This window comes from Hemiscyllium ocellatum, chromosome 7 (assembly GCF_020745735.1).
Source record: "Hemiscyllium ocellatum isolate sHemOce1 chromosome 7, sHemOce1.pat.X.cur, whole genome shotgun sequence".
Classification (NCBI taxonomy): domain Eukaryota; kingdom Metazoa; phylum Chordata; class Chondrichthyes; order Orectolobiformes; family Hemiscylliidae; genus Hemiscyllium; species Hemiscyllium ocellatum.
In genome coordinates, this window is record NC_083407.1 from 97,694,612 (window position 1) to 97,721,772 (window position 27,161).

The 27,161-nt window shown below is 45.1% G+C and overlaps 1 protein-coding gene across 1 annotated transcript; it reads right to left on the reverse strand.

The window, feature by feature from the left end:
- Nucleotides 1-10,037: 10,037 nt before the first annotated feature.
- Nucleotides 10,038-26,620, reverse strand: orc2 (origin recognition complex, subunit 2). Its single transcript, XM_060827555.1, has 16 exons — nt 26,531-26,620; nt 25,586-25,732; nt 25,221-25,316; nt 24,580-24,666; nt 24,104-24,135; nt 19,639-19,693; nt 19,044-19,216; nt 18,177-18,275; nt 17,707-17,816; nt 15,167-15,299; nt 14,721-14,817; nt 14,321-14,467; nt 13,682-13,853; nt 12,545-12,606; nt 11,520-11,638; nt 10,038-10,554 (listed from the first exon to the last, which is right to left on the reverse strand). The coding sequence occupies exons 1-16, from the start codon at nt 26,601-26,603 to the stop codon at nt 10,468-10,470; spliced, it is 1,689 nt and encodes a 562-aa protein (XP_060683538.1). The 5' UTR covers nt 26,604-26,620; the 3' UTR covers nt 10,038-10,467.
- Nucleotides 26,621-27,161: the final 541 nt, after the last annotated feature.

Consider the following 27,161-nt stretch of genomic DNA (forward strand, 5'->3'; position numbering starts at 1 on the left):
TCCACTTGAGTTTCTGATCAATGGTAACCCCCAGGATAGTGATAGTGTCAGATTCAGTGATAGCAACACCATTGAATGCCATGGGGGCGGTGGTTCGATTGTCTTTTGTTAGGTATAGTCATAGTTACCAGTCAGTCACTTACTTGGAGAAGGGAGGATTGTAGATGCTGGAGAGTCAGAATCAAAAAGTGGAATCAAAAATCCAGGAGCAGGAGAGTTGATGTTTCGGGCACAAGGCCTTCATCAGGAATGTTACTTGTCAGCCTTAGCCCAGATTGTCTAGATTGTGTTGCATTTGAACACAAACTGTTTCAGTATCTGAGGAGTTGTGAACGGTGCTGAACATTGTGCAATCATCAGCGAACATTCCCACATCTGACCTTATGATGGAGGGAAGGGCATTGATGAAGCGGCTGAAGGTGGTTGGGCCGAGGATACTATCCTGAGGAGCTCCTGCAGAAATGTTCTGGAGCTGAAATGACGGACCTCCAACAATCTTGACCACTTTCCTGTGTGCCAGCTATGACTCCAGCCAGTGGAGAGGTTTCCCCCATTCCCATTTAGCGAGGGCTCTTTGATGCCACACAGTCTCAAATGCAGCTTTGGTGTCAAGGACGGTCACTTCCACCTTGCCTCTGGAATCAGCTCTTTTGTCCTTGTCTGAACCAAGGCTGTAATGAGGTCAGGAGCTTGAATGGTCCTGGCAGAATTGTGCAGGTTATTGCTGACCAGGTGCTGCTTGATAGCACTGTTGATGACGTTTTACTGATGATCGAGTGTAGACTGACGGCGTGGCAATTGGCTGGGTTAGATTTGCCCCGCATTTTTTTTTACAGGACACATTTGGGCAATTTTCCACATTGTCAGGTAGATGTCAGTTATGTAACTGCACTGGAACAGCTTGGCTGTGGGAGTAGCAAGTTCTGGAGCACGCCTTCAATACTATTGCTGGAATATTGTCAAGGCCCATAGCTTTTGCATTATCCAGTGCCTCAACTATTTCTTGGTGTCACGTGGAGTGAATTGAATTGGCTGAACATTGGTATCTGTAATGCTGGGGACCACTGGGCTGAGGTGGACCATCCACTCGGTACTTCTGGCTGAAGATTGTTACGAATGCTTCAGCCTTAGCTTTTGCCCTGATGGTTTGGGCCCTGTCATTTAGTAGACTCTTAATTCCCAGATTCTTCTAATTGTATTCAAATTCTACCATCTGCTGAGCAGGATTTGAACCTTGGTCCCTAGAATATTAGGTGAGTTTCTGGACTAACAGTCTAGCGATAATACCATTACGCTAAAATCTCCTTCTACAAATTGATGTGCAAATTAAGAGGTTTGGGGAAATTTATTCATAGTGGATTGTTGAAGTTATGTTTTACCCAAGTGGTGGCGAGGCAGAGATTTTGAAAGGAAAGTGAACAAGTATTTGAAGGAAAACAGAATACAGGATTGAGAGGAAAAATTTGGGAAGACCGACTGATAGATGCGGTGTACCAAACAGTCTCCTGTAACCTGCTGTGGCTCTGTACTCTAGGGACTAGTGACATTTCATCAGCACTTAGTCTGTATTCAAACTGCTCACATCACCAACTCACCATCTCAAAATGCAAACAGATCAGTTGCTTCCTGTGTACAGGTTTCAGACTGGCAAGTCTTATTAAAATGCAGCTGGTCACTTTCTATAACCGGGCGCTGGGGAAACATGAGACAGTCAGCTGTCACAGGGAACATTGAGTTAACCTTGACTGGTCTCATTACTTCAAAAACAGTACAACAATAAACTAACTGCAGATGGCTGTCAGACGCAGGGTGCTATCTCTCTTTAATATGTACCATGGCACAAAGAGCATTGTGAGAGGGTGTGATTAGGTTATCTTTCTCATTTCTATTCAGGCATCACTCCACTCATTGCACAGATCCTCCCTGGGGCTAACACTCTTCAGTTAGCTTTACTGATTGGCTGCATTATAATCACATCAATAGCTCACCCTCTATATTTGACTGGCAGATTGAGTACGTGGCTCGGGATTAATCCAAACACACATCCCAATAATGAAGATGTATTTACATTCAGGTCTGTACGTCAAAGGTTCAATAAATTAGTCCCTTAGATGGAGAGGGCAGGGTTCTCCTGCGATGAGAGACTGAGTAAATGAGGCCAAAATCTTCTGGAGTTCTGAAGGACGAGAGACAATTCCATGATAATATACAAGGTTCTGAAGAGGCCTGATACCACAGACAGTGAGAGATTGACTGCAATGATTGGCAAATCCAAACATAGGGACCCAGTCTCAGGATAAGGGGCTGATCATTCAGGATTGAAGAGAAGAGAAATTATTTCAAAGGACTATCAAACTTTGGATTTATCTACATCAGAGGGTTAGCAATACATTATTGTTAAATGTTTGTGAGAAGATTTGTAGCTCGGGTGCTCGGTGTTGTGGTTCTGTTCGCCGAGCTGGGAATTTATGTTGCAGACGTTCTGTCCCCTGTCTAGGTGACATCCTCAGTGCTTGGGAGCCTCCTGTGAAGCGCTTCTGTGATGTTTCCTCCGGCATTTATAGTGCTTTGTCTCTGCCGCTTCCGGTTGTCAGTTCCAGCTGTCCGCTGCAGTGGCCGGTATATTGGGTCCAGGTCGATGTGTTTGTTGATAGAATCTGTGCCATGCCTCTAGGAATTCCCTGGCTGTTCTCTGTTTGGCTTGTCCTATAATAGTAGTGTTGTCCCAGTTGAACTCATGTTGCTTGTCATCTGCGTGTGTGGCTACTAAGGATAGCTGGTTGTGTCGTTTCATGGCTAGTTGGTGTTCATGGATACGGATCGTTAGCTGTCTTCCTGTTTGTCCTATGTAGTGTTTTGTGCAGTCCTTGCATGGGATTTTGTACACTACATTGGTTTTGCTCATGCAGGGTATCGGGTTCTTTGTCCTGGTGAGTTGTTGTCTGAGAGTGGCTGTTGGTTTGTGTGCTGTCATGAGTCCTAGTGGTCGTAGTAGTCTTGCTGTCAGTTCAGAAATGCTCCTGATGTATGGTAACGTGGCTAGTCCTTTGGGTTGTGGCATGTCCCCGTTCCATTGTCTTTCCTTTAGGCATCTGTTGATGAAATTGCGGGGGTATCCATTTTTGGCGAATACATTGTAGAGGTGTTCTTCTTCCTCTTTTTGCAGTTCTGGTGTGCTGCAGTGTGTTGTGGCCCTTTTGAACAGTGTCTTGATGCAACTTCTTTTGTGTGTGTTGGGGTGGTTGCTTTCGTAGTTCAGGACTCGGTCTGTGTGTGTGGCTTTCCTGTATACCTTTGTGGTGAATTCTCCGTTCGGTGTTCTCTGTACCATCACGTCTAGAAATGGGAGTTGGTTGTCCTTTTCTTCCTCTCTGGTGAATCGGATTCCTGTGAGAGTGGCGTTGATGATCCGGTGTGTGTTCTCTATTTCTGTGTTTTTAATGATTACAAAGGTGTCATCTATATTGAATTGTTAAGTCTACGCAAATATTAGGGAGTCAGATTTTTTTTGGCCTCTCAGAGAATGAAGGGAGAAGAGAAATGGACAGAGAGTGGAGTTAAAGCCCAAGAATGCTGGAACAGGCCTGACAGACCTTTGCTCCCATTTGCTTTATAATGGCTACCATCCATGGCCTGCAACGTTTGTTTCTAATGGGAATGGCGACCCTCAGAGTTCTAATGGACCAGGTTTTCTGAAACAATTAAACCCTGGGCTCTATGCTCCCTTTCAGTGTGGTGCTACATTGAATGACTGAATGAACTGTAACAGCAGATTGATGAGGGTAAGTCTCACTGAGCTAGACAACACAGGCAAAAAATCTAGTCAAGCTGGTTCAAGGTGAAAGACAAATCAAGAAGGGTAGCATCCCCCAGTCACATGGAATGTAACTTATGACTTTAATTAAGGATGTCTTATTGGTGCAACCACAACAACAACAAAAAATTGGAGACTTTTTGGGAAAGGTGAACATAGATTTGGGAGGTGACAACATGTTTAAGCACTTTGGAGAGGAATTGGAGGTTGGGGATGGAATGGAAATGTGTGAAGATTGATAGATATGTTACATTTGCCCCAGGGAGTCCAAGCTCCTATGGAACATAGGACTTCATTCCAACTTTTATTGGCTGTGTTACGAACATGCTTTGTCCTGGAGCACAAATCAAAACTGGAGCTTGACTCAGAGCCAGAGCTCTAGACTTGAGTTACCAGGCCAAGATTCAAGGCCACAGATGGGTTCACAATGTAGTCACAAACAGATAGACTGGCAACCTACAATCCTTCCAACTGACTACTGGCAGGCAGTAAGAACAGGGAAGAGTCACGGGTGGCTCTGCTTGATGTGGAGTGATGCTGCCTTCAAACTATAGCTTCAAGTCAGTGACCCATTCTAAGAGAAATAAGCCACAGAAAACAGGGAAGTCCTCCTGCCTCTGGCTGAGGCCAAGTCTTGGGGATGTCAAGTTGAGATAATTTTCAACGTTGTTGCTACAATCAAGATTTGTTCATTTGCTTCATTTAAAGAAAAATCACAGATATCAGACAATTCAGCTCCAGTTTTATTAATCAATGGAAAATAGTTGATTGAATTTGAACATACATCTCAGAGCATTATTCAGGAGCTCTAGATTACCAGTCCTGTGAATTTACTGCAACACCATCAGCACCAAGGGAGTTGGTAAAGAGTCTTTGTTCTGCAAGGAGCTGTCAGAGTAATGCAATGTTTTAGTAAAGGAAGGCAGGGCTGGCTAGTGATTGATTAATTAGTCTAGTCACAGCTAACAGCACTGCAGCTAGCACTGCTGCCTCACAGGGCCAGGGACCTGGGTTTGATTCCCGCCTTGGGTGACAGTCTGTGTGGAGTTTGCACAGTCTCCCATTGTCTGTGCAGGTTTCCTCTGGGTGCTCCAGTTTCCTCCCACAATCCAAAGATGTGCAGGTCAGGTGATTTAGCCAAGCTAAATTGCCCATAGTGTTAGGTGCATCAGTCAGGGATAAATATAGCATACGGGAATGGGTCTGGGTGGGTTCCTCTTCGGAGGGTCGGTGTGAACTTGTTGGGCTGATGGGCCCATTTCCATAGTGTAGGGAATCTAATCTGAATGGTAAACTAGTTGTGTGGCAGCTAAGAGTAAAAACTTCATGCCTTCCTCATTAAAATGCAAATTAGGGACAGAGGGGGAGGCAACGCCCATAGTGGAAGGAAGTAAAGGGATCAAGACAAAGCAGAATAGAGGCACTTGAGTGGGTTGACAGCTGCAGGTGTCCTGCAGTGAACAAAGGGCAAAATGCCAGCCAGATAGACAACAGATAATCTGGAGAAGGCTGTTTTATAGGCCAAAGGAGTTGGTCTGGTCAGGAAGAACAAGTAGGAATTGGAGATAAATTACTCAGTCCTCTTTGAAAGGATCTCGCTGTGGCATCTCTTATTAATGTACCATCTTTGTATTATGTTGAACTGTTTTCTGCTCGAGTCTCTTTCTTATGAATTGACTGATGAGTGGTCAGCCCAAGACCCTGGCACTCCATCTCCTCACCATCACTAACTCGTTGTGTTTGCAGAATCACCCCTCTTGCAAAAAAAGTGAATACTGTGAAAATGACAGATTGCCTGATGTGGGAGGGGCTGCTCAGTGCAGAGTGTTAAGCTGGAGGCAGAGTAACTAAATGATTATCCACGCTTTCAAAAAGCCCAAGTTACAGAAAGCAAAAAATGAAGAAAATTATAATTGACAAGGAGAAAGTGAAAAATCCTGTACTAGATCACAGTCATTTCATTAGTGCTGGCTGCGCTCTCCTGGCATTCCTCAATTATCTGCCAAGTCTGGGAAGTCAACTCCACACTGCCCATGGTGGGAGGCTGTGAGCTGGTGTGCATGCCACTGGAATTCCTATAAGGGCGACCAGCAAGGTTGCCATGGTAACTGACATTTCCACAGCTAATATAGCATATTCTGCTCACACTGCATCAGGCCACAGTACTGCATCAGGACTGGGATTTTGTTTGTCTATTTTCTGATGCGCGTGGTATTATTTAAATGGCTGAGGTGGTGTAGACAGAGCCTCCCCTCATGGTGATAGACTGCCCTCAAGTGGTAATTCTGCTCATTGCTCCTCCCTCTCCAACACCATCTGTTTTGCTCTGTATTTGTGAAATTAATTACTGGAGTGGCTGCATCCTCTGCACCAACAACCTTTCATTTATATAGCATCTTCCAACAGCATTTGTGACGTCCAGCACCTAGAAGGGCAAGGGCAACAAATGCAAGGGAGCACAATCAACTGCAAAGTTCCTCTAGAGAGATATGGGCCGGGTGCTGGCAGGTAGGACTAGATTTGGTTGGGATATCTGGTCGGCATGAACGGGTTGGACCGAAGGGTCTGTTTCCATGTTGTACATCTCTACGACAAGCCAAAAATCATTTTAACTTGGAAAAGTATTGCCATTCCTTCACTGTTAATGGGTCCAAAGCCTGAAATCCCCTCCTAACAGTTTAGTTGGTGTTTCCACTCCCAAAGTACTGCAGCAGTTCAAGAAACTGGCCTATCACCATCAGCTTTTCAAGGGAAACCAGGGAACGAGCAACAAAGGCTGGTTTGGCCAGGAATGCCCATGTCTTAGGAACAGTTTCTTTTCAAAAATAAAAAGATGATGCTTTGCAGGAATGCTATGAAACAAGAATAAACAGATGCACGTCAGGAGACACAAGCACGGCATACCAAAAGCTTGACCACGGAAACGGAGAAATAGTAATGCATTGGAAAACCCCAGGAGAAAAAATTCAAAAGATTAGAACACATTCATCCAAAAGTACAGCTGTCAGTAGCTGACTGATTTAAAATACACCCTGGGTGAGTACTGAATGCAGAGGGCTCAGAGATAAAAGGGGCACAGGGCCACAAGAGGTTTGCATTTTAAGTTGGAGGTAATCATCAAACCAGAAGTCACTGTAGATCATCGAACATAGCGATGGTGGACAAAGGAAACTTGGTACATGATAGAATGTGAGCAGCAGAGGTTTGGATGTGTTTAAGTTTCTGGAGGATATGGGTTGGAGCGCTTGAGTCAGGACTAGAGATAACAAAAGCACAGCTGAGGGTTTTAGCAGTAGATGAGTCGAAGCGGGTATGGTGACAGGTAATCTTAGAAGTGGAAAGAAATCTTGGACAGGATAGAGTCATAGAGACGTACAGCACGGAACAGACCCTTCGATTCAACCTGTCCACGCCGACCAGATATCCCAACCCAATCTAGTCACACCTGCCAGCACCCGACCCATATCCCTCCAAACCCTTCCTATTCATATACCCATCCCAAATGCCTCTTAAATGTTGCAATTGTACCAGCCTCCACCACATCCTCTGGCAGCTCATTCCATACATGTACCACCCTCTGCATGAAAGAGCTGCCCTTAGGTGTCTTTTATATCTTTCCTGTCTCACCCTAAACCTATGCCCTCTAGTTCTGGACGCCCCAACCCCAGGAAAAAGGCTATGTCTATTTATCCTATCCATATCCCTCATGATTTTATATCAGGTTACCCCTCAGCCTCCAACACACCAGGGAAAACAGCCCCAGCCTGTTCAGCCTCTCCCTATAGCTCAAATCTTCCAACCCTGGCAACACCTTTGTAAATCTTTTCATAACCCTTTCAAGTTTCACAACATCTTTCCGATAGGAAGGAGACCAGAATTGCATGCAATATTTCAACAATGGCCTAACCAATGTCCTGTACACCTGCAATATGACCTCCCAACTCCTGTACTCAGTACTCCGACCAATAAAGGAAAGCATACCAAACGCCTTCTTCACCTACCTGAGACTCCACTTTCAAGGAGCTATGAACCTGCACTCCAAGGTCTCTTTCTTCAGCAACACTCCCTAGTACCTTACCATTAAGTGTATAAGTCCTGCTTCCCCAAAATGCAGCACCTCACATTTATCTAAATTAAACTCCATCTGCCACTTCTCAGCCCATTGGCCCATCTGATCAAGATTTTGTTGTAATCTGAGGTAACCTTCTTTGCTGTCCAGTACACCTCCAATTTTGGTGTCACCAGCAAACTTACTAACTGTACCTCTTGTGCTCACATCCAAATCATTTATATAAATGACGAATAACAGTGGACCCAGCACAGATCCTTGTGACACTCCACTGGTCACAGGCCTCCAGTCTGAAAAACAACCCTCCACCACCACCCTCTGTCTTCTACTTTTCAGCCAGTTCTGTATCCAAATGGCTAGTTCTCCTTGTATTCCATGAGATCTAACCTTGCTCACAAGTCTCCCATGGGGAACCTTGTCGAACGCCTTACTGAAGTCTACACAGATCACATCTACTGCTCTGCCCTCATCAATCTTCTTTGTTACTGCTTCAAAAAACTCAATCAAGTTTGTGAGACATGATTTCCCATTCACAAATCCATGTTGACTATCCCTGTTCAGTCCTTGCCTTTCCAAATACATGTACATCCTGTCCTGGAGGATACAGATCAGAAACTCTTTGCAGCCATAAAGTGCAGGCTGTGAAAGAGTCTGGTTCAGCCTGAGTGAGTTGACAGAGAGGGGAAAGGAAACTTGTGGCTGGTGTGAGATATTGTGTTATAGATTCTTTATTAATTCACTCATCAGCTTGCAATATTTCACTGCATTTTCACATCTTATCAGCCCCTGCTATAGCATTTACCTCTGAATAAGTGTAGTATATAGAACAACATCATCCCCATCGAGTCTCCACAAAACATTATAATATTAATCAGCTCTTACCAACCATCTCCTGGACCTTAATAGATTAAGTACCTGTTATATACCTTTTAACTGGGCCATTATCCCTTTCGGAGACATCACTTCCATGAAATTGCATGAATGAAGGAAACTCACACTGGCAAACCTCACAACCCAGCTGCAGTTAAGTTTAATGTACTTTATTCTTTTATTAATTGTAGGTATAAATTTTAACTTATTTAGAGCAAATAGGCCTAGCATTTTTACCAATATTTACTAACTTAAAAGACAGAAGGACTAACACCTCCTATTTATGGAAGCAAACCAGACAGATATCCCATCAGAAGTATTACCCAGCACTTAGCACATTTTTACCCATCTCCTGTTTCCCACAACAGGAGCCCTTCAAAACTTTGTATATTACAGATAAAATATGCAACACCATAGTAATGGAATTTTAATATATATTAAAGGGGTTTTTGTAAGAACTGTAGTCTATTGCCACCTCGAACTTGTGCTGTGATCGCTGAATAAAAGAGGTTATTTTTGCACTCACCGAATCTGGTCATTATTCGAACATGATCCCACAATGGAGAGCAGTGGTTATCGGAGAGATCACAGACAATGGCCTCAAGTCTTCCCAATGATCAATGGAAGGAAATTCAGCTTATCCGTACTGCTTCAAGGCAGATGTTGGATCAACAGGTAGTGCTGATGCAGGAAGGGAAACCCAGTGAGAGGATAACAGGCCACAGGCGGGACAAGGCCAGCAGACATTTCAGGTGATTCTCTGCCCATGAATGGAACCAGGTGAGTGCATCCCCATCTAACCAGATAACAAAGGAGCAAGAGAGGCCAGAACATCACTAGAGGGAGGTCAGCAGTGAGAGATCCAGTAGGTAAAGGAGAGTGAGCAGAGAGGTACATCTCTTTAGTTATCTTACTCGATTCTAAATAACCTGTTGAAATTACTATACTTACTAGTTAACTGTTAGTGTTTATTAGATTTTGTACTTTAATGGGTAATTTTTGGGTCAATTAAAAGGTACAGAAGGCAGTATGTTCCACCCATAACAAGTGGGAGAGCTTGGATGTTCATCACATTGACGAGCAACCCGTATGCAGCAAGTGCCAATACAGCAAATAGTTCATAGTATTAATGAATAATGTGGTGATTAGTTTAGTGGACAATAGGGCAAGTGAGCAGGAGATGGGTTAAATCTCCTGCATGAGCACAGCTAGTTCATACGTACACAGTGTGGTTTAGAAGGCAGTACAGAGTGATGAAATCCAACGCCAATATGCTTCCTAAAATACAGTTTAAAATATCTTTTAATAGAATTTTTTCTTTTCAACAGAACTTGGCAAATAACAGCAGCATCTGCAACAGTGTGATGTAGGCAACAAGGATTCTGGTTTTAAAATATGATGGATTCCACAGCAAAATAATTATAGGATGCATCTCGCAACATTAGGCAAAACAGATCATCCGAGGTAATAACCGCACAAAGCTGACACCACTCACTCAGGAAACAGAGTCTCTCGAACTCTCACAGAGCCATGAAGGTTAACCTGGTTACCAGCCACTGGGACATTGAACAAGTGGCAAAGCTCACTGCAGTGTAGATTTCCATTCTGAACCTCACATCAAACATGTGCCACTGAAGATTGGAGTCTGAGATTTTGTCACTCCTGGAATTTTGGAGCTGTTGGCTATCCATCCGCTAAAATCTCACGCTTCCATCTAGGTTTCCTTGTCCTCCATTTCAAGGAAGTCAGTCAGCGTTGCCATGTCAACAGGAATGATGAGATACTCAACACCATCAGCACCCTGGCAGAAGTAAACAGCAATGGATACATTAGGGTATTGATCCACTCAAGCAACCCAACCCTGCTTCCCGCTATTCCTGACAGTAAGACATGGCTCCTCCGCCAACAGGGTGGAGAGGGATGTGCTCTCATTTTTCCCATCGATTAACAAGCTCATTGAGTGCTAACTGAGGCAGGGCAGCAGAGCACCACCGGGGCTTCAAATGGGAATTTGGAGAATGGTAGAAATTAGGCAGGGTTATGGACCAGAGCAGACTTTCTGAAAATATTTTAAGAAGGTAGTCTAGACCCTAACGTTTTCTTAAAGGCAAATACAACCAAAGAGAGGCAAATTTAGAATAACTTAACTGTTGGAAAACTTAACAGAATAGATACAGTATCCATTGCTAATTAACTGTTGCAATACAGTCACATCCCATAAACACATCCCTTGGTTAAACGGTAAATTCAGACACAGATTCTCACATGCAGTTCTCTAATCCAGGAGACATTCACTGAAGCTTCCAACTCTGTTGAGACCCCCACAGCCTCTAAGGCTACGAAAAACAAAAACCCACTCAAGCTGTTTAAACAAAAACCCCAGGCCTCTCAAGCAGTTTACACGAGGGTTTTAACTAGTCAGCTCAGTACCTCTGCCTTACAACCTCTCCACAATTTAAAAAAAAGGACAAAATAACCTCTCAAAGTGACAGCATCATTACAGCAGGAATCTTGCAACTGATCTGGCTGAATGCAGTGTACATTAATGAGTCCCTCACTGGCTCGGGGCTACATTCCCTCCAATTCCTTTTTCCTCCATGTAGATCTCAGAGATCTGTGCATGACAGTGACTTCCAAACACAACAGGCACATTGCAGACTTTCAGACCGCAGCTAAAAGGGAGAACTGCTCAGGGGTGTGGTGTACACCATGGGGCAAGAGTCGCTCGTTGGCTCAGGGGTATATTTCGGGCAAATTGTGCCTCACCTTTTTATTCCTGATGAGTTTGTGATCTCGGAACTCAGTCAGTTGTGCCCGCAGGGTGAGGTTACTGTTCACCAGGAAGGCATCTCGACATCGCTGGTAGAAATCCTGAAAGGATAAGCCTAAGGACAAAAGGTTTGTATTAATGACAGGAATAATAATCCAGAGGGTCCAGGCTAACATGCAGAGAACATAGGTTCGAATCACACCACAGCAACTGGTAGACCTCAATTAATTAAAAAATCTGGAATTGAAAGCCAGCCTGTATCATGGTGACCATGCGAAGTGTCATCCACACCGACCCTCCGAAGAGCAACCCACCCAGACCCATTCCCCTACACCTAACACTATGGGCAATTTAGCATGGCCAATTCACCTAACTGCACAGTTTTGACTGGAGGAGGAAACCGGAGCACCCAGAGGAAAGCCACGCAGACATGGGGAGAATGTGCAAACTCCACACAGACAGTTGCCTGAGGCGGGGGAACTGAACCCGGGTCTCTGGTGTTGTGAGGCAGCAGTGCTATCCACTGTGCCATCCTTCATTAAAAGCCCATCTGACTTACTAATGTCCTGTAAGGAAGGAAAGCTGGCACCCTTACTTACTCTGGACTACATTGGATTCCAGATCGACAGCAATGTGATTGACTCTTAAATACCTCCTGAAGTGGCCTAGCAAGCCACTCACTTCAAGGGCAATTATGGAGGGGCCATAAATGCTGATATTGCCAGCAACACCCACAGCACACGGAATACAGAGAGACATAGGGTCATCTTCATCCCCCAGTCCAACGACCCGTCAAAAACACTCAGGCCTGTGCAGCAAATCCTGGGAACATCCCCAGCACATCAAGCACTGCCCACATGAGTATTATCCCTTGAGATTGGCAGCAAGTATCTGGACAAGTCTTGCCTCTCCACACAGCATGAACCCGTGCTTGGCGTGGGAAGGGCTGTACCATCTGCCACACCTCCATCTCTCGTCCTAACCATTTGCCTACCCGTTTCTATGCACCACCTGTGCTTACCTGGATAGTACGAGTTATCCTTGTTCTCCAACTGAAACCGAGCCAAGAGTTTAAATATTCCCCTGCAGCACAACAAATAGAAAGGATGTGTCAGAACTTAAGAGTTAGAAGCAAGGGCAGGCTTCTGGAGCCTGTTCTGTCACTTAGTAAGCTCTCAGCTGGTAATGCCTTAATTGCCGTCTCCTTGCCTTGTACAATCCTTGTCGATCAGAAGTCCCAATTCAAATGAATAACCCAATGAAATGACTCCACCTCCACTGCTCTCCAAGGAAGAAAATACACTAACAATCCTCAAAAGAAAAAAAATCCTCGTCATTCTCAAAAGGGGAGACACCTAATTTGTTTTTAAGCTATATCATCTTATTCAGGTCTCCCCCTCGAGGCAGACATATCCTCTCAGCATTCACCCTGTTGAGTCCCCTCGGGACATTTTAATGTTTCAATATGATCAACTCTCAACTGTTCTGAACTTGAATGAACACAGGCCCAACCTTTCCTCCTTAGGGACTCTCAAACTCCAGGAGAGGCCATTGTTTTGGTTGGGGGGGGGGGGGGGGGGGGGGGGGGGAGAGGAGAGAGGGGTGCGGGGGTGGAGAATGAGGAAAGCTTTCCTCACTGAAAGGCCAGTGTACTTGTGTGATTCTCTAGCACGGAAGGCTGAGGAGGTCAAGTCACTGAAATACATTCAAGAAAGAAATGGATTCATTTTTAAGATTGTAAAAGGCATTGAGGGAGGAAGTGGGAAGATGGCATTGAGATAGAGGATCAGTCATGGTCCTACTGAGTGACAGAGTAGGTTTGCAGGGCCGAATGGCCTACTGTCCCTCCTAATTTCTACGCCTGTAATGATCTGGACATTTCAACACCACTATCCTGTCTATATTCAAATTTCACTCACCAGTGAAAATTGCAGTCATTGTCCACACCCCAAACCACACAGCCCCTGTCTCTCCAACCCACCACCCACCCTGACCCACCCCCCCCTCCCTGGGCTTAGGGAGGAAAGATGAGGTGATCCTCAGTGACCTTTTGTTTGCAGAGGCTTGGACCACCTTTGACTGCACTCCACCTGATTGCCATCACAGTCCCACCCCCAGCACCTCTGCCCCTCTCCTAACCCACCCTGGACCCCGTTACCTGGCGTTGGGGGTGAGGCTGCGCAGTACGTGGATCAGTGAGCTCAGTGCCAAGGCACCCGATTGTTTGACCAGCAGCGAGTTCTCATACGAGGTTTCCTCTGCATAGGATTTGAAGGTGGTCACCTCACACCACAGCCAGTTGAAGAGACAGCTCCGCGTCTGGTCCCACACTGTCAGGGAGGGAAACAGAATGGCAAATGTCACAGCTGCTCTCTGCAACCCACAGAGAGAAATCCTCTCCAACCCACAGGATTTCCCAAACTCCAATCCCAAAGATTCCCCACACCCCCCATCCATTACAGAATCTGCCACCTGCAGACAGAGTCATGGCAACTGTGCAGCCAAACCCCCCCCTGAAAGTTTGGTCTGAATCTAAGAGCTGTGTGGGCACTTCCTTAACAAACCCCTGCCTTCTCTCCCAAGCACAGAGTGGGGGGGGGGGGAATGAAAGGAGCCAGACTGAGATATTATTCAGCAGGGACATGTCAGTGTGCAGTGCAGGAGCTGGGGTGAGGCAGCAAGTCACAGACTCTTGCCAGCTTTGGCATTCTCAATCAAGGCGCAGAGTCAAGGCTGGGGAAAGAGTGAGACGTCACCGTGAGACACACAGACACGCACGCACACCGCAGACACTCACTCAGCGGGGCATTCAGGTGATCAATGGAGGCCAGGAGGTGGATGCCAGGGATGGCACTGAGCTGGCCCAGTATCTGCTGGTTCCTATCCCCTCGCAGCATCTGTCCGTCGATGTTGTGGATCAGAAGATAAAGATCCAGTGTGGAATCTGGAGGGGAGAAACAGATTGGAAAAAAAACTCTCCAAAAACCCATAAGATGGTACAGACAGCATCTACCCTCCCCTTGCTTCCCCCACCAGAGGTGTGCAGACCCCACTGCCCCACTGGGACTCCCCGAATCACCAATTTATGGTAATCCATCCTGGACAGATTACCCCCACACTCCCCAGTGGCCAACGTTCCTACCTCTCCTCACCATCAATAGGTGACCGTGACATGGATAATCGCTGTAGATACAAACCCTCCTGAAATGCCCTGATGATGTAGTTGAGCTGGTCCACGGGGTTCCGGAAGGTTCCTTCAAATCCTAAAACCTCCTCTGTTATCGAGTTCAGAATCTGCAGCACAGTAATTGTTCAGTTATAACACGAGGTGACTCTAACCTACCCCAGCCCCACAATGAACCTGCCCCAGCCCACAGACCAGCCTCCACACATATAGCCCCTTCCCTCAACCTCCCCCACCACAGCCTTATGGTCAATACCAACCCTGCAGATCCTCTCACAACCCAGACCCTGCCTCAAGGATCCCCAATAGTGATTTACAGATGGGGAGTGAGGAGGAGTAGAGTTCATCTGTGCCATAGGCTCACTCTTTGTTTGAAATGCAGTAACAATCAAGACCTTTGCCTTTCCTTGACGAAGGTTCCACATTTTGACGTTAGCTCACTCCTCTGCAAATACTCACAGACTTAATTGTGATACTTGGGAAAAATCCATTCACTACCACGTGGACAGCTTCCTGCAGCATCTGGCAGCGGAATTCTTCCAGCAACTCCCTCTTGGAGCCGAGTCCATACAACACAAGGCTAAAGCCCAACCTAGAGAGTGTGTGGGTATGAACAAAGAGAGACAGCGAGAGAGGACATAAGGGAGGAGGAAGATGGGAAACAGTGGGAGGGAAAAGAGATAAGATGCAAGGAGAGAGAGATGGGTAAAAGGCAAAGAAAGAGGGAAGCAGATCAAGAGCTGAATAAAAGGACAACAATCCAGTGTCAGACACACTACCATGCTCAGAGGATCTTGTAGGCCATTCAGCCTTTTGAGTCTGCCCCACTACTCATTACGACTATGAACACATCGATCCTTTTGTCCACTCCATCCTCATACCTCTGTTGCCACGGATAAACTATCAATCCACACCTTAGACATACACAACTTCTTCAATCTGCTGGGGTAGCGAACTGCAAAAGGCTCATAACCCCCTCTGGGACCTCCCCTTATTTTTAAATTGAGACTCGATTCTAATCTTCACAATCTGGGGAACATTTTACCAGCACCTACCCGACCTTTGAGCATTCACTCAGTTTCAGCGAGATCACCCCTTATTCTTGAAAATTCTGGGGAATACAGATACAGTTGCCCAATCTGGTCCAATCCTGCCATCCCGGGAACAATTCTGAGGAATCTTCATTGCAATCCTTCTATGGCAAAATCATCTTTCCTGCGATAGGACGACCATAGCACACAGAGTCCTCCTGGTACAGTTGAACCGAGCTCTTATACAACTGAAGTAAGACTTCACAGCTACTGTACTCAAATTTTGTCACAATAATGGCTAACATTTCATTAGCCTTCGTAACAGCTTGCTGCACTTGTATGTTAGTCCTCAGTGATTTATTGAGGAAGAAACTGAGGTCCTTCGTACATCAATATTCGCAACCTTTCATTTCAAGAAATAATCTGCACATCTGTTTCGTTTACCAAACCTCGTATGTTTCCCCACATTATTTTCCATTTGCCTTGTTCTTGACAATCATCTAAGCCTATCCAAATCCTGAAGCTGCCTAACATCTGCCTCGCAATACATGTTCTCAGTTCGCTTTGCATCATCTGCAAATTTGGAAATAGTACATTTTGCCCCCAAATAATTGAAATGTATTGTGAAGAGCTGGGGCCCCAAGTACTTTTCCTTGAGTTACCCCACATGCAACAAAGATCCATTTAATCTTATTCGGTTGTTTTCTGTCTGTTAACCAATCATTAATCTATGCCAGCACATTACATCCTAACCAGTCTCCATTGACTCTCCTATATCGGCTTTGTTAGTATTATCTTTAAGAACTCCAACACAACTTCCCAATCATAAATCCATGCTGGCTATGCCCACTGACAATTTATCCCATCCCCTATAACAGAATCTACCGTTGTCCCTACAACCGATGCAAGGCTAACAGTTCTGTGGTTCCTGTAGCTCTCGGTCACTCCCTTAAATAGGAAGGTGACATTCCAATGCACAAGATTCATTCCAAATTCTATAGAAGTTTAGGAGACAATCACCAATGCATCAACTATCTCTATTGCCACCTCCTTCAACACTCGAGGATATAGACCATCAGGTCCTAGAAATTCACTGACTTTCACCCCCATTAATTTCTTAAAATCTCAGGGGGATTTCCTTCTAACCCTCATCCTTATGAGACATTTGGATCTCTAGTCCCTTCCTCAGGTTGAAAGGGAAAATAATCATTTAACTTCTTGCCATTTCTTCTAGTGGGGACTAAAGTTCATAGACTCCCTACAGAATTCCAACAAGCGTGGAAACAGGCCATTTGGCCCAACAAGTCCTACCCAGATCCATTCACCTATCTTATTGCTCTACATTTCCCCTGACTAATGGATCTGACCTACACATCCCTGAACACTATGGGCAATTTACCATGGCCAATTCACCTAACCTACACAACTTTGAACTGTGGGAGGACACCGGAGCAGACACGGGGAGAACGTGGCAAACTCCACACAGGCAGTAACCCGAGGCTGGAATTGAACCTGGGTCCCTGGCACTGCAAGGCAGCAATGCTAACCACTGAGCCACCTGCCACCTATATTCTTCTGACTCTACCTGAAACTGACCCACATTTCTTTTAGCCAAGCGCTTTCATTTGACATACACCTACAGAAGCTTTTAGTCTGTTTTTATGATTTCTGTTAGATTCCATTCATAGTCTATTTTTCCTTTCCTTATCAGTTTCTTGGTCCTTATTTGTTGTATTCCATAAACCTCAGAATTATCTACTTCTGGCAAGTTTACAGGCATTTTCTTATAATCTGATATAATTTCAGACAGCCTTTTATACCCCAGTTCACTGACCTGAGTTTTTCTACCTTGAAGGAATGTATACTGGCTTTATGTCATGTAATAGTTCTTTAAAGGCTATCTATTGCCTATGTACAGTCGTGCCTTCTAATATAGTGCACTCCAGCCAGTTTGTGTCTCATACTCACTGTGTTTGCAGCATCCATTTGCGAAAGAGCTTCTCATGTTGCTTGTTGAGCTGCCTGATCTCGGGAGCAAAGGGCACAGTGTCATCACTTAGCAGCCTCTCTAAGGTTTCCTGAATCAGGATGGGAAGCAAACCACAAATTCTCAGGAAGGCAGCCGGGACAGGAGTACTGATGGTAAGAAATACTCTAAAACTTTCCAACCAGCTTCCCCTGCACCTAAAGCGTGACAGTGGAGGATCTGTGAGCTCCCACAGCCAGAAGACAGCACTAAATATTGACAGCAACTCCATGTAGCAGTCTCCTTCACGTCATTGCAGCTTTCAGCACAGGAATGGGAGATTTTTAAGGATCTTTGTGATATGGGGGAATTTTATTTTATATCGTAACTACTGTCCAAATATCTTGATTCCATAACCCTCAATGCCCTTCCCTAACAATAATAAATTACGGTTGGTCTCATCTATACATACCTGGTCCAACTTTGGTGTCTGCAACTTCTGCAACGTGCGATCGGATGTCAAAACCTTTGAACTGCTGTGGGCTTCGAAGTAGAGCTCAACAAGGCTGGGCTTAAAGAGAAGACGAAACATCAGCAAAGCCTAGTAACCCAGGGACTGTGTTAGAGGTTGAATCACCTCGCCAGTCAGTATAGTGACTGCTAGCAGATCATTCATCAAAACTGCAGCCAAAGTGGCAGAAACAACAAGCTGTTACTTTTAAAAAAACAGAAAGGGTCAAATCCGTACAGCATTAAAATCAACAGCAATCCCCTCACCATCCGCAGCTGTGGGAAGAAACAGATATCACTATTAGTAAAACAATCTGGCAGGGCATACTCAAGGCCAAGTGGAAGCAGGGAACAGGAAAAGATTAAATGTTAATAGAGGGTAATGAGGTGAGAACTTGATCAAATGTAGCTACAGGGAACATGTAATCAGTGATGTTGGGAGTTTTGTGGTATGAGGGTTGGAATAAACAAAGTAGACAAAAGTAGAAAACAGTATATGCTTGAATTACATTTAACGAACTTTTAACCTCCAGTATCGCTATCATCCTCGACCTGGGGCTGTGCCCACAGATCTGCCCTGAGCGTGTGTGGGCCTGGCCCAGTCTCTGGGCCTGGACCGGAGCAGAGCTTGGACCACAACGTAGGTCAGCTCCTGGGTCAAGACCTGAATGGAACTTGAGCCTGGACTGACCATCAGCTGGAGCCTGGGTCAAAAAAAAAGGCATTCTCATTACAAACAAGGCAGAGTGTAGCCAGGACCATTACAGAAAAAGAATCAAGTTCCTCAGAGTGAATCATATGTGCCCTTAGGCAGGGTCATTGTGCTCACCGGGGCCAGCTTCCTGGATTTCTTGACTGCGGTTTTGCCCGGTGTTGGAGTGGGCGTTACTGCTTCTGGCATCAGTCTGGGATTGGAGACTCCTTCTGGGGTGCTCTCCTCTCCTCCTTCGGAATCAGACGATGAGTAATCACTCTCACTGCCGCTACTCAAGTCGGCCAAATCTGGTGAAAGCAAACAACAACTTCAGTCAGACCATAGGGGAAAGGAGCCTGTCTACCCAGGACTAGATACAGCCCCTACCCCCAATCCTAGCACAGGCACAGCCCGACTCTTTCCTCCCCTGGGTGTGGCCTATGTCATGCTTGGACCAGACAATGGCCCCTGTTCACATGTGACCTCCACCAGAACTGGACACAGCCCTCCGCACCACCATCCTCCCCACAGCCGCTATTCCCACCAATGGAACTGGACACAACCCTTCCCACATGTGTGGATAAGGGGTGGGGGAGGGGGGGTGCAAAAACAGAGGTTTTAATCACTGAGAATCATCCCATTCGTATTTTATTTCATGCTGGAGGATTCCATCGGTTCAACTTTTTATCATTACCGCTCTGTCCTGGCCCACTGTTCCCACCATACTCACCAGTCAGTCTTTTCCTCAGTCTGTAAGGGGTTGTTGACACATATTTCCTCTTGTTCTGTGGACCAGAAAGCTCAGTTCAGGACACAGCCAAACTGTTGGTCTTCAAGAACAGTCTTGCACCTTTGTACACACCCAGGGCTTCATTAAATATTGACTGCTGTCAGCCCAAAATGCATGGAGTCACAAAATTAATCACACCTCACTAAAATCGAGAATCCAATGCTAGTCTGTGCCAATCTTACCAATTGCATGCACAGACTGCTCTTCTTTCTGTGATAACTCACTTGGCCAAGGGGAGGTCAAGGCTCCTGGGGGAAGTGGGTAAGGGCATAGGTTAGATAGAGAGTAAAGCTCCCTCTAGGCTGTCCCCTCCCAAATAAAGCAATTCTCTGGCACAAAGCAAAGATCCCTTTACACTGTCCCCATCAAACACTCATGGCAGGTACAGCAGAGGGTTGGACACAGAACAACGCTCCCTCCAAGGATGTAATTCATGACATTCAACAAAAATACTTCCCAGTAAAGAGGAAGGATTCTAGGAGAGGGGTAAACCAACCATGGGTTAACCAGGGAAGTTAGTGGAAGTTTTAAAGGTGAAAGAAAAAATATATGCAGAGGCAAAAGTCAGAGATAGTCCCAAGGACTGGGATAAATTTCATAATCCAGCAGAGGAGTAGAATTAGAACGTGGAAATAGGCCACTGGGCTCAACAAATCCACACTGACCCTCCAAAGGGTAACCCACCCAGACCCATTCCTCTACTATTCTACATTTACTCCTGATTAATGCTCCTAACCAACACACCCCTGAAAACTACAGGCAATTTAGCATGGCCAATTCACTTAACCTGCACGTTTTTGGACTGTGGGAGGAAACCATGCAGACACTGGGAGCATGTGCAAACCCCACGTAGTCGCCTGAGGCTGGAAGCAAACCCGGATCCCTGTGAAACAGCAGTACTAACCACCGAGCCATTGTGCTGCCCAGGAACTAGAGGCATACAGCCCAGGAACTAGAGGCATACAGCACAGAAACAGACCCTTTGGTCCAACTTGTCCATGCTGACCAGGTTCCCCAAACTAAACTAGCCCCATTAACCTGCATTTGGCCAATATCACACTAAACCTTTCCTGTTTACGTACTTACCCAAGTGTCTTTAAAATGTTGTAACTGTACCTGGGTCTACCACCTCCTCTGGCAGTTCTTTCCACATACGAACCACACTATGAAAAAATTGCCCCTCAAGGCCCTTTTAAAATCTTTCTCCTCTCACTTTAAAAATATGCTTCTAGTTTTGAACTACCCAACCTTGGGGCCAAGAACTTTGCTATTTATCTTATGTATGCCCCTCGTGATTTTATAAACCACTACAAATCACCCCTCAACTTCCTGTGCTCCAGGGATAAACATTCCAGTCTCTCCTTATATCTTAAACCTTCCAGTCCCTGCAACATCCTGGTAAATCTTTTTTGAGCCCTCTCCAGTTTAATAATATACTTTCTATAGCAGGACGGCCAGAACTCCAAAAACACATTACTCCACCATCCTGTACAACTTCAAAATGGCGTCCCATGTACTCCTAAACTCAAAAAGGTCTGAGCAATGAAGGCAAGCATGCTAAACGTCTTCTTAAGCACCTTTTCTAGCTATGATGTAATTTTCAAAGAACTATGTACCCGAACTCTTCGGTCTCTCTGTTATACAACACTATCCAGGTCCCTACCATTAATACTATAAGATTTGCCCTTGTTTGTTTTACTGAAATGCAATACCACACATTTATCCAAACTAAACTTCATCTACCACTCCTTAGCCCACTGGCCCAATTGATGAAGATCCCTTTGTAATCTTAGATAACCTTCCTCACTATCGACTGTATCATAAATATTGGTGTCATTTGCAAACTTACAAACATGCCTCCCAAATTCTCATCCAAATTGTTTATATAAACGACAAACAAAAGTGGACCCAGAATTGATTCGTGCAGAACAGAGTTTTAAAACACCCTATAACACCATCCTGTCCCCTGCCGTCAAGCCAATGTTGTATCCAACTGGCAAGCTCTCCCTGAACCCCATGTGATCTAACTTTACTCATTAGTCTATCATGCAGAAGCTTGTCAAAGACTTTACTAAAGTCCGAGTAGACAACATCTACCACTTTGCCCTCATCAATCTTTTTAGTTATGTCCTCAAAAAACGCGAACAAGTTTGTGAGACATGATTTCCCACACATAAAGCCATGCTAACTATGCCTAATCGGGCCTTGTCTCTCCAAATACACGTATCATCTTCTTGATTTTCCTCTGAGAATATCACTACACCCCTTATTCATTTCAAGAGCGATTCATTTAAAAAAGATAATAAAGAGAGATAATATAAACTACAGGGGCAAACTATCAAAGGATATAAAAACTGACAATAAGAGATTCTTTAAATATATAAATTAAAAAGGTCAACGTGAACATAATCCCCTTAGAAAGTGAATCCTGGAAGGTAGTTATGGGGAACAAGAAATAATAGTGGAGTTAAACAGATATTTTGCAACAGTTTTTATGGTTATATTTCAAATATTCCGTAAATGCTAAAACGTACTTTGGAGGTGGAGGTGAGTCGGATTTGACTACCATCACCAGCAAAAAAGTATTAGACAAATTAATGGGGCTAAAGCTAGCTAAGTCCTGATGGCTTGTATCCTAGGATCCTAAAGGAGGCAGCTACAGAGGTATTGGATGCATTGACTGTAATTTTCCAGAAATCCCTAGATTCTGGATAAGTACCAGAGCATTGGGAAAATGTGAAACCCCAATTTGAAAAGGGAGGAAGGCATAAAGCAGGTAACTATAGGCCGATTAGTCTAGCATGTACTGTTGAAAAAGTATTGGAATCAATTAATAAGAAATTGACACATTACGGAAGGAGTTTTGAGAGAAGTCTCAATTAGAGTGGATAGAGAGAAACCAGTAGGTGTGTTATATTTGGACTTTCAGAAGGCATTCATCAAGGATCTCACAAAAGATTAAGTTATAACAGTCCATGGTGTTGCAGGTAGTACATTTAGAGAATGGTTAGAGAATTAGTTCATGGGCAGGCAACAATGAATGGGAATAAGGGGTTCTTCTTCAGGTTGTAGCCCTGAATTGGGGTTGCACAACGTTCAAGTGCTGGGACTGCAAGTGTTTATAATATATAATAATGACTTAGATGATGGAAACGAAAGTACCGTAGCCAATCTGCAGGTAACAAAAATAGGTCAAAAGTTAAGTTGCAAAAGGGATACAAACAGTTTACAAAATGATGTCGATAGTAAATGGGCAAACGGTTCACAAATGGAGTATAATTTATGAAAATGTGAAGTTATTCATTTTGAAGGAAGACCAAAAGAACAGTGTATTATTTAAATGAAGAAAAATTGCAGAAAGCTGCTATACAAAGAGACTTGGGGTACTTGTGCATGAAACACAAAACTAACACACAGATGCAGCAGGTAATTAGGAAGGCACAATATCGTTATTTAAGATGTTTCTAGACTGATAAATGTATGGGCAGGGAGCAAAGGGATACAGACCTTTGCAAAGAGATGACAGGTTGAGATAGAGGATCTGGATCGGGGCAGGCTTGGAGGGCCGACGGGCCTGTTGCTGTGCTGTAATTTTCTTTTGTTCTTTGTTCTAACAGTATGTTGGCCCTTATTTCAAAATGGCTTGGGAATTAAGCATAGGGAATCTTACTGCAACTGTACATGGTGCTAGAGAGACCATATCTGGAGTACTGAGAACAGTTTTTGTTCACTTATTTAAGAAAAAATGTTAATTCACTGGAGTTACTTCAGAGGGGGTTCACTAGGATTATCCCTGGTATAATCCAGGAAATTGTCTTACAAACAAAGGTTAAACAGGTTAGGACTCTATGTGCTGGAATTTAGAAGAATGAGGTGTGATCAATTTGAAATATACAGGATTCTTGAAGCTTGATACGGTAAACACTGAGAGAATGTTTCCTGTTTTGGATCAGAGGGCATCGTCTCAGAATTAGGAGTGCAATTTAAGACTGAGATGAGAGGATTTTTTTCCCCTCTAAGAGGTTTGAGTATCTTTGGTACTCCTTGCCACAGACAGCTGTGGGTAGAGAGTCCTTGTGTGTACTGAAGGCTGAGATAGATTCTTGATCAGTAGGGGAATCACAGGCTATGGGAAAAGGACAGAAAAGTAGCCATGAGGAGTGTCAGATCAGTCATGATCCTAATAAATGGGGGAGCTGGCTCAAGGGGCCAAACGGCCTATTCCTGTTCCTAAAACTTATTCTTACTGTCCACCCTCTGCTCTTCAAAAACTCCAAGGGATGAGACATAGGTCAGAGGTGGATGTCTGCTGTTTGCCAGAATTGATCCTAAAAACCTGATTGGTTTATTATTCTTTAACCTCAGGACAGACAGATAGAAAACAAATGATCTCCTTCATCCTTACCTTGGATGGGGTCTTGCGCTGGTTTGATTGTCCTGAAAAACAAAAAATCCTTCAACATGCATCATCAGAACAAACACGCTTGGGAAGAAGCTGCTCCCATGAAACCAAACTGTGCCAATGCTGGGAGTGGGTGATGGCCCACAGAATCTCATTTCTGTCAAACAACATTTTGGCAAATCAAAGACTAGGCAATCCCACATTCAGCACAGTTGCCATGGTGTCTCAGCTGGGAGGGAGCAACTGGGTCTAAAACTGACCTCTGTGCACTTGGTTAGAACAGATATAAAAAGAGGTAATACCAGCCCACATATCGATCCTGTGATCCTGAATGAAGATGGGTGCTATAGCAATGGTTGTACCCAAACCAGCAAAGGGCACACAGTACAGGGGGAAGGGATGGTTTATTACAATGCAAACATTAACCCAGTTACAGCATCAACACAGCCAACAATGTTTGCTTGGATTTGTGGACTCACCATTATCCGTGATCTGATCTGCTGTCAATTGCTGGCCAGCTGCACAGAATGTTACACTTTTTCCCAGAGTCTGGGCTAGTTCAGAGGCTGAAAATCAAACAGTATAGTAAACATTTGAAATATGAATTGCCTCATTTGCTACCCAACCTGCGAGGGAAGTAGTTCCCATCCCCACCACCTCCCCAACGTCGTCACCACACAACACACCCCACCACGCGTCATCCCACCCCAGCATTCTGTGTTTAATGATGGTGTGGAGGGGGAGCTTAACTCTGTATCAAAGCCAATGCTGTGTTAGAATGTCCCTTTGTTACTTTGACTGTCGGAGATCAGTAAAATGATTTTGTTGATCCTTTGGTAATACATTCACAGCTTAGTCACTCAACTCCTCCTCTGGTGATTCACACTTTCTAACCTCACATCTCTCCATAACAGCAACCCACCACAAATCATGACTCCCACTCACCCCCACCTGCCCAGGATCTGTAAACTTTCACCAACAATTAGCCACAGATACACAAATGCATCACCATGTCCTGTTTTTGAGCTCCACATCTCTACCTACCAAACACAATTCTCACTTCATCCCCAAGCTCCACACAGTTACCCATCCCCAACAAGATGTAGTCTCCAAAACTCACCGAGCTTTGCCATCTTGTCTGCCCTTTTGATGGTTTGAAAAGTGAAGAGATCTCGGCCTGCTGCAGATATCTCATCACTCAAGTCACCCTGGCAACCTGCAAAGAGAAGTACAGTTCAAATTGCTAAAGCAATTGCACCAACTTCGCAATCATGGCAGCAGCACAACTGAACAATTTCTGCTCAATACTCCTGAAATTTATATTAGATGGTGGAACTTCTTTACTCTATACCTACATTAGACATCTGGGGCCCCACACACTAGTAAGAGGCCCTGGACCTGTTCAATAATCTTGAGTTTACAACAGTGACATCACTGGTTACATTATCTCAGCAAGATAGATTACAGTTGCACTATAGCCAGTACCTGAGTCACCTGCTCCAAGGGCCTCCACATAATCACGCTCATTAAAGACTTCCAGACTCTCCTGAGCCTGCTCTGTCTTCTCCCAATTCTGGGAATTGTGCTTCACGTTTAGCAATGTTCGACGCACATTGTTCTTCTGATTAATTCCTGTGAAGTAAGTCACCGTGAAATCTATTAAGCAGTGGGATACCAGAAATCCCTTTCTAATAAAAGGTTATAGTCATTCCTCAGGTGGTTGACAGGATCAGGGATGAATGATAGAGAGAACAATATACATGTGTATTGGAGAATGTAGGCTCATTTGAGAGAGATCCAGATATAGACATACCTTAAGAGGAACGTGAAAACATTGGAGCGCACAGAATAAGATTCATTACAGTTATAGACTCATAGGGTCATAGAGGTGGACAGCATGGAACAGAACCTTCAATCCAAATTGCCTATGCTGATCAGATATCCTAAATTAATCTAGTCCCCTTTGCCAATGTTTGGCCCATATCCCTCTAAACCCTTCCTATTCATATATCCATCCAGATGCCTTTTAAGTGTTGCAATTGTACCAGCCTCCACAACTTCCTCTGGCAGCTCATTCCACACACACACTATCACCTTCATGAAAAAGTTGTCCCTTAGGTCTCTTTTATACCTTTCCCCTCTCACCCTAACCCTATGCCCTCTAGTTCTGGACTCCCCCACCCCAGGGAAAAGACTTTGCCTATTTACCCTATCCATGCCCCTCATGATTTTATAAACCTCTATAAGGTGACCCCTCAGCCTCCGACGCTCCAGGGAAAACAGCCCCAGCCTGTTCAGCCTCTCCCTGTAGCTCAGATCCTCCACCTGGCAACAGGGTTGGGGATGGGGGTAAATATGAGAGGGACAGGGGGAGGAGGGGGTCGGGATTTGGAAACGTTCCTCCCTCTCCATGCCTCTCCGGGGACTCACCGTGCCGTTTCTCGGTGATATACTCCACCACCTCCTCATCCCCAACGAACCGCACGTCGCCATCCTTCATCATTCACCCGCCAGGCCGCGGACCGCGGGTCAAAGGTCAGCAACAACCAATCCGCCGGCACTAACACACCATCCAATCACAGCCCAGCTCCAAACAACGACCAATCGCGAAGGAGAGGCCCAGTCAGGAGGCGGGGTCTGCGGGGCTATAAAGGCGCCACGACGGAATGGGCGGGCGAACAATGGGGGCGGGGCCGTGATGGGGCGGGGCCATTACTAGCGGGCGGGGCCATTACTAGCGGGCGGGGCCATTACTAGCGAGCGGGGGTCAACCATGGGGGCGTGGCCTGAGGGCGCGGATGTGACAGAGTTTGAGATCGGAGTAGGCGGGCTCAATAATGGCCGGTGTTCCTGGAGTGCTCAGTCAATTGTGGGGGCGGGGTTATGAATGTTCCGCGTTCGGATTGGGCGGGGTCAACAATAGAGGGCGGGGACTGTGGGAGCTGGGATGGGCGGGACTGTTAGAAGGGCGGGGCTAGAGCATCAGGGGCAGGGAGAGTGAGAGAAATTAGAGTCTAAAGTCAGACATCGAGAGAGAAATACGAACAGAAAATGCTGGAAA

What these genes read in the sequence shown, in the direction of transcription:
- orc2 (XM_060827555.1), bottom strand. Translation starts at nt 26,603, where the DNA reads ATGATGAAGGATGGCGACGTGCGGTTCGTTGGGGATGAGGAGGTGGTG. An exon ending in AGATCAGATCACGGATAATG is followed by an intron (nt 24,136 to 24,579) that starts GTGAGTCCACAA and finishes TTTGTTTTTCAG; the next exon opens with GACAATCAAACCAGCGCAAG. An exon ending in TCACCTGAATGCCCCGCTGA is followed by an intron (nt 13,854 to 14,320) that starts GTGAGTGTCTGC and finishes CCTCCCTGACAG; the next exon opens with TGTGGGACCAGACGCGGAGC.